General features: G+C 33.9%; 1 protein-coding gene across 1 annotated transcript; it reads left to right on the forward strand.

Moving 5' to 3' along the window:
• The first annotated feature begins 2,859 nt into the window (after positions 1–2,859).
• LOC145015741 (protein PSK SIMULATOR 1-like) lies at positions 2,860–5,708 on the forward strand. The gene is made up of 2 exons (XM_078974214.1): positions 2,860–2,971; positions 3,777–5,708. Exon 2 carries the CDS (start codon positions 3,841–3,843, stop codon positions 5,407–5,409), a length of 1,569 nt encoding a protein of 522 aa, XP_078830340.1. The 5' UTR covers positions 2,860–2,971; positions 3,777–3,840; the 3' UTR covers positions 5,410–5,708.
• Positions 5,709–8,586: the final 2,878 nt, after the last annotated feature.

Genomic DNA, 8,586 nt, shown 5'->3' on the forward strand with positions numbered 1-8,586 from the left:
AGTAATTACCAAAAAATTCCGGTTTTTCCGGGTTTTCCAGTTCTAAATCCACTTTATCCGGTTCCAACCTATCCACTTTGATGTTTCCGGGTTTTTCGGTTCTAGACCCACTTTACCCGATACCGTACCCGGAACCGAATCGGAACCGGTTCCTACATACCGGTCCGGTTTCCGGATCCTCAAAATTCCATTAATCGGTTCCGGGTCCGAGTCCATCCAGTCCGAGTTTGGACCCACTTTCATCCTTAGCAGCAACAACAATAATACACAATCCTCGTAAGAATGTTGTAAGGGAGAGATAAAGAAAACCAAAATATAAACACTAAAGTTGCACCTAAATAGGATCGGAAACCAAAATATAAACACTAAGGGGCTGTTTGGTAGCCTCTTAATTAAGAAATTAAGAGGCAACCTCTTAATTAAGAAATTAAGAGGCAGCCTCTTATTATTTCAGATGTAGAGCGTTTGTTAGCCTTTGAATAAAAGGCTCTTAATTTCTTAAAATCCTCTTAAACTTTCAAACTTGAAATCATATCTGAATAAAAAAAAATACACACCCTTCCCTCTATTGCCCTCATATGAACGCTTCCATAACCCACCTTCACTAGATCTTCTCTCCTATCACCTCCTACCTCCCACCGACTCCAACGCCAATCACCTCCTACCTCCCACCGACTCCAACGCCAATCACCTCCTCTCATCACCGAACACCTCATCCTATCGCCGGCCACCTCCTCCCATCGTCGACTCGCACAACACCGTCGCCCCATCATCGACCTCGTACACCCATACGTTTCACACAACTTCTTATATCACTCCCACCTCCATGAAATCGAGTCCCACCACCGAACTACGACCTCCGACACCCAGCTCCGACATCGCCAGTTTCGCCCTCGAAAGCGCTGCCATCGCCAACACCGGTCTCCGATCTCCTTTATTGGTCAGGTATGAAGTTGCTAAAATCACTCCTTATTTGTGAAATCGAATTTTTTTTCATGATGTGAAATCAAAAATTGATTTAATATTCTGAGTTTTTAAATGTTCATGTTTTGGTTTTTCTGTGATGTTGTGATGTTTTGAATCTGTAGTTTCATTCCAAATTAGTTATTGATTTCTAGTTTCATGGAATAATCATAGTTGTTATTATCATAAACTGATCTACAGTTTCCAAATTGGTTATGGATTTAGAGTATTATGTGATTTTTGATGGTTAAGATGACTGTGGATGAAGGTTGTGAACTTTTTTTTTGTCCAAATTGTTCCTTTTTGTCTCTTATTTGAGCAATTGGAACTTTAGAGTTTAGGCATTGATGTTTGACCTTGAGCAATTGGAACTTTGGCATCTGATGTTTCTTGTATCCATTTTTGCTTTTGTATGATGAAGATGTTAATTTCTCATCCCTCTGTAGAAAATTCTCACTGTGGAACAATGTGGAAAAATCATTAAGCTTCAAATTGTGAGGATTTTCTTCTGAAAATATATATAAGATTATATATGTATGAATTGGGTTGTATGTATGTAACGTGATCCATATAAGCATAGAGTTTAGGTTGTTTTCATAGCTATTGTAAAATTGTTTTTGTAAGGGTTAAATACAAAAAACAGTAATGTATTTTTATTGATTTCTTTATTATAGCATTATACTTTTACCTCTTTATATTAGAGCAGTGTTTGATTTAATTTTTTTTTAATTTGAATTTTGCATTGTGTTTATACTTTTTTTTATAATTATTCAAGAAGTTGGTTTGGTTATTTTATAAACAGAAACATTGAATTCAACAAAAAATAACAGTGAAGGGTAAAATGGTCATTTTTAATTCAGCACATCAATTCAGATGTTCCAACCAAACAACATGTTAAAAATTCAGAACTTAAAGTTTCAGACCCTCTTAGAAATTCAGATCTCTTAAAAATTCAGATACTGCCAAACAGCCCCTAAATATGAACGTGTTGTCAAAAACCTGGCTCATGTGGGCTTAGGGAATTAGGCATCTACTTAGAGCATCGATAATCATAAACATCTACAATAGTTTTATCATTTTCTTTTACATCAACTTTTCAATAGTTTTATTTAACAAAAACCAATTATTAAAAATAACATCCAACAATTAAGGCAATTCAAATGATTTTTCTTTAAATTACTTAATTTATGTTCATACATTAAAAATGTATTATAAAGTGTTTTATTAAACAAAAACCAATTATTGAAAATAACATCCAACAATTAAGACTATTTAAATGATTTTTCTTTAAATTACTTAATTTATGCTCATACATTAAAAGCTAATTATAAAGTTATCTCATTTAATTTTTCAGATATACATTATACACACACAATTTTCATTATATTTTAATACATTATATTTTAAAATACATTAATATTAATATCTAAATAATAAAATATACTACAATACAATTATTTTAGATATTTTTTCTTGAAAATATAATATGTAATAAAATTATTACATACATAATAATAAAAATAAATAAAACTTTGTTAATATTATATAGTCGATATGAATTTTATATTTGATAGATAAATATTATTATATTTAGCAAATAAACTATACAGTTAAAAATAATAAATAAAATATTATTAAATAAAACTAAATTATTATTAAATAATAAAATTAAAAGTATAAAATATAAAAATAAAATAATTTAATAAATAATAAGTGGTCGATAGAAAATAAAAAAATGAAAAAACAAAATAACTGATACTCACTCTAAGTTTGCACCATGTAATAGAGGGGTCTGAAGGAACAATTATTTAAACTAGAAGGACTAAAAAGAAAACTTTCTATCACATTAATTTTCTATTTTTAAGTTCACTCGGTTTCTTCTTAACCTTCCATATGGTCACTGCAGCTTCTTCCCCCTTTCCTCCTCAACTGAAGAACACACATTCTCTCTTCTCTACACTTCGAAATCTGTTCTTAAGATTCTACATCTTTTCTACTCATAGAATCGGTGAGTTTTCTTTTTCATTCTCGTATAAAGATTCCGTTGATTCTCTTTTCTTATTTGCATGTTTTGTCGCAGCTGTCATTGCATTAGTAAAAAACGGTGGGGCTAGGGTTTGGTTTACTCGTTCATTTAATAGTTGTAATTTGACATTTTCTTGTTTCAGTAGTGTATGGGAGTATTAAATGATAGATTTGGAATTGGGATGGGGATTTGTATACCAGCTTGATTGGTTTTGAGCTCGGAAGCTTGGAAATTGGAATAAGAAATAAAGTTCTGTTTGGTTGAATTTCATTTCCATTTTTTATGTTTCATACTCATTTGATTGGGATTCACAAATAGTAAATTACGTAGTCTTTGAGACATTGGAGTTCCAAATGGATCTTTTTAGATAAGATTTTAGATTTTTGCTCAACTTTCATTCTAAATCATGAAATTGGATTTGGTTACTTCAAATCCCAATTCAAGGTCATGTAATTGGAGTACGGAGGCCTATCATTTGATTGGTTTGATTAGGGTTGTTTTTTGCTACTGATTAGCCAAATTCGGTTTTTTTTTTCTAGCATGCTTTGGGTATGATAATGGTTGATTTTGGGTTTAATCCAGCTACACTTTGTTCCTTTATGGCTTTATCTATCACCCAGTTACCTTTTTTTGGACTTTTTATATACTATACTTCTCATGCATGCATCCAAAAGTTACCTTTTAAATCTATTCATACTTAATTTGCTACACTTCCTATATTCGCTACACAACAACAATAACTCCTGAAATTGCTTTTTTGATCGTTTTTATCTTTACATTAAATCAGAATCAAGCAACTACTATCAAGCTCGACTCCAAGATCATTACTTTAAACATTCTCAAGCCACATCATGGTTTCCGAATCATGGTTTCATAGCATCTGGAAACCTTCAAAGAACCACAACCATGGTCCAGAAAAGGCACGAATTGGAGTGTTGGTGTTTGAAGTAGCAAGTGTAATGTCCAAGCTTGTTCATCAATGGAACTCCCTTACAGATAAACAAGTCATGAAGTTAAGAGAAGAGATCAGCAACTCAGTAGGCATCAAAAAGCTCATATCAGAAGACGATGATCATGTAGTAGACTTAATCTGCACTGAAATGCTACACAACTTAGAAAACATTGCAAAAGTTGTAACAAGACTCTCAAAGAAATGCAAAGACCCCCTTCTAATTTGCTTTGAACGCGCATACGATGATTTGATCAAACATGGTGTCGATCAATACCAATGGCAAGTTTCTTGGAAGAAGATGAACACAAAAGTGAAAAAGATGGAAACTTTCATCATGGTTAATGCAAATCTATATCAAGAAATGGAGACCCTAACTGAGCTTGAACAAATGTTGAAGAGAATGAAGAACAACGATGATCATGACACCATAATTGTAGCTGAATACACAAAGAAGGTGACATTGAAGCAGAAACAAGTGAGGCGATTGAAAGAGATCTCATTATGGAACAGGACATATGACTATGTTGTCCTCCTTCTTGCAAGATCTATTTTCACCATTTTTGCTAGAATTGGACATGTATTTGGAATCACTCATGTCTTACCTCAAATTGAAGAAAGTATGGTGATAGATTCTTCACGCAAACAATCCGTATCTGGGTTTCTTGAATCTTCAGTTACAATGTTCAATTCAGGTCCCTTGGGTAACATTAATGCCAAATCCGGCTCGATTTCGAAATTCTACTCGGGCCCACTTGGTAAACAAAGAAACACAAGTTATTTTTCGGGAACAATCGCGAATCCAACAACATCAAAATCAGGTCCTTTGACTCGAGCTGCTAAATCCGGGCTAAAATGGTGGAATAATTCATCAAAGATCCATGGAAAAAGCATTACCCCTAATTTTTCAAGTACTAACACAAAAACCCACAATCAAGTCTCAAGATTTTCTAGCAAAAAACAAAAACCCCAAATTACCCCTCCTCCTCCAGAAACCCTTGGTGCTGTTGCTTTAGCTTTACACTATGCGAATGTGATCATAGTACTTGAGAAGTTAGTAGCATCACCTCATTTGATTGGGCATGATGCAAGAGATGATTTATACAACATGTTGCCTAAAACTGTGAGAAATGGTTTAAGGGGAAGGTTAAAACCATATGCAAAAAGTATGGGTTCTTGTGTTTATGATAATGATCTTGCAGAAGAATGGAGTGAGGCTATGTTGGGAATTTTGGATTGGTTATCACCACTTGCTCATAATATGATAAGATGGCAAAGTGAAAGAAGTTTTGAGCATCAAAATTTGCTTTCTAGAACGAATGTTCTTTTAGTGCAAACTGTTTACTATGCAAATCAAGAAAAGATTGAAGCTATGATTGTTGAGCTTTTGGTGGGGCTTAATTATATATGGAGGTTTAGTAGGGAAGTTAATGCAAAAAGTTTGGAGTGTGAGAATGGTGTTGATGACTGATGATTAGGGTATACTCTTTACAATACGAGTTCATAATTTTCTGTTTGAAAGCCATATATATGTGTTATTGGCTTGTTGTTAGGTGGTCTTAATAGGGTAGATTTATATATATATACTTAACTGTGAAATTATAAGATTTTTACTATAGGTATAAGATGTGGTTTTGGACATCTAATAATATTCTGTCTTGAACTAAATGTATAATAAGAGTAATAGAGGTATGATCTATAATAGTATTGTGTAACCCTTTTCTCTAATCTCCATGTACTTGATGATAAACACAAACAGGTCTTTATCTACTTGTATGTGGTCATTTTACCTTCGTTTTTCAAAAAATGAATTTCATAATATTTGTCAATGTTAACAAATATTAATCAATTTTAATAGTATTTTAAATCTTTGTCATTTAATGATTTATCAAATTTATTAGATATATTAAATAATAAGGTTTTTTATAACAAAATACATTATTAAAAAGTTGTTGACATGACATACAAAGTTCCCGACATCCTTTTCGTGGCTTCAAAAAACTGCTTCAAACAAAGAGATAAATTTCTAGCACTTTCCCAATCTTTTTGGGATGGAAATCCATCTTTAATATCTTTCTCAAATGCGGGGTCTTCTTGTCTCATTCTTTTAAAAGCTCTCTCAAACTTAACTGCCGTTTCCAACATAATGTAAGTGGCGTTCCACCGTGTTGGTACATCAAGAGATACAGATGCTTTACTCAAAATTTTTGATTTTGAAACACAAGTATCAAACAACTTTGATCTTTCCGTAGAGCTCGTGACATATCTAACTACACCCTTAATCCTAACAATGGCATCTTAAATCAAATCGAGACCATCTTTAACAATCAAGTTTAAGATATGGGCAACACATCTCATATGGAAAAACTCACCTCCTAAGACAAGTTTATCCATTAGATTGTCTTTTATATGAGCAACAACTACATCATTAGCACTTGCGTTATCTACAGTGATGCAAGATAACTTCTCTTCAATACCCCAATAAAGAATACAAGATTCTATTTCTTTGCCGATTTCCTTTCCTTTATGACTATCAATATTACGGAAATTCAAAATTCTTTTATGTAATTTCCAGTTATCATCAATAAAATGAGCAGTTAAACACATATAGCTTAAATTTTGCACAAAAGTCCAACAATCAGTAGTAAGAGCAATCCTAGAATTCAAACTTTTCAAGGTATTTCTCAATTGCTCCGTCTCACAAAGAAACACTTTACTAATATCTCTAGCAACCGTGAAACGTGACGAGATACAAAACTGTGGAACAACAACACTACAAAAATATCTGAACCCGTCACGTTCAACGTATGAAAATGGTTGCTCATCAATGACAATCATTTTTGCTAAAGCAAGCCTGATTGTATTTTGGTTAAATTCCCAATTAGAAACAGTAGTCGCATCACTTTGACTTGTTCTAAAAGTGCTAATTTTCTTTTGTTTTTTATCAATATTATTAGGATTCTGTAAACATACAACATTATGTTTACCCAAAGATGATGTACCATTCTTTGTAGTAACAATCAAGATTCTGGAACAATGTTTGCATTGCGCCTTTATAATCTTGCCCGTCTTTGGATCTCTAACATCTGTGTAGTTGCGCCAAGCGTTTGATGTCCTTTTGTCCCCAACTACCGGCACTTTGTTTTGCTCAACAGCCTCACTTTCACCATCCAAGTCAACATCAATTCGACTACTTTCCATTGGTGAACCTAAAATTTCAGACAACAAACATAAATTAATCAATAACAACCAAAAGAAAACAATGAACTTTTGACACCACAAAACACAAAAAAACAGTGGGAATCTGAACACATATAGATACAGGGTACTAAATCAAAACACATACAGATACAACCAAAATATAACAATCAGTCGACATTTTAGTTACAGGCTTCGAGAGATGGAGGAACACACTAAAATATAACAATGAATCAAAATATAACATACAGATAACATATACAGCCAAAATATAACATACATATATGGGATTTCTTTTGAACAACAATTTGAATGGGATTTCTTATAAGTGGGAATTCATGACTTATTTGTTGAACATACAATAAATACATGAAGGATTGAGCCAAGGTACCAAGAGATGGCGAGTAGGAATATTGCAGAAGCTACTGAAGATGGGGTTATAGTAAGAATTATAGCAGGGGGAATTTGGGGATGAATTGTCGGCAATTGGGTTTCTGAAAATCAAATTGGGTACCAGTCTTGCAGCGATGTTCGACAAATTGGGTACCAGTCTTCCTCATTCCGATTACAGAGAACATATGGTACCAGTCTTGCAGCGATGTTCGACAATTGTCGGCAATTGGGTTTCTAAAAATCAAATTTCGAGAATCTAATCTTGAAGATGAAGACTTGTAGTTGCAGGCTTGCAGCGATGGTCGGCGATGGTCTTCGTTCGTCGATTGAACAGGGGGAACAACGTGATCGATCAGCGATTGAGCGGGGCCTAAGAATCGAACGAGTCACCTTCGTCTTCTACTCCAATCTCCAGCGAATCAAACGAGTAAACAAATCTGAGTGTTGGCGTCTTACGAGTTACGACTGCGATTTGCGAGAGCCGAGAGGGGAGTGTGAGTGAGTGTCTACGTTATTTTGGTAAGAAACTAACACCCCGCTCCCGAGTTCAACTTAAAGAGAGAAAAGAAAGGAAATGGGAGGAAATGAGAGGAAAGCAAGAGAGAATGGTGCTCCCGAGTTTCATTAAAGGAAGAAAGTGGAAGGAAATGGAAGGAAAACTTTCCCTCCTACCTTTCCTCCCGATTTGGGAGGATTTAAAAAGAAAGAACAAAATGTTTAACTTTCCTTTTATTTCTCTCCAACTCGGGAACACAAATGACAATTTTTTTTTCCTTTCTTTTCTCTTCTTTTCTCTCCTTACTTTCTTTTCTCTTCTCTTCTTTTCATTGCTATAACTCGGGAGCGGGGTGTAAGAATGAATTCTCAGTCACAATTTGTGACTCACAAACCCTAAAAATGATAAGGCAATTACGCTTTACAGTTTACACCACTTCTTTTTCCAATATATATATATATATATATATATATATATATATATATATATATATATATATATATGTTTTAAAGAGGCGGGTACCCGGCAGTACCGGTTCCGGTTAACCGCCGGTTCCGGGTA

This window comes from Lactuca saligna, chromosome 9 (assembly GCF_052625555.1).
Source record: "Lactuca saligna cultivar CGN05327 chromosome 9, ASM5262555v1, whole genome shotgun sequence".
NCBI classification, from domain to species: Eukaryota; Viridiplantae; Streptophyta; class Magnoliopsida; order Asterales; family Asteraceae; genus Lactuca; species Lactuca saligna.

Bases quoted from the DNA above. Each gene is read 5' to 3' on its own strand.
- LOC145015741 (XM_078974214.1), top strand. From the start codon at position 3,841: ATGGTTTCCGAATCATGGTTTCATAGCATCTGGAAACCTTCAAAGAAC.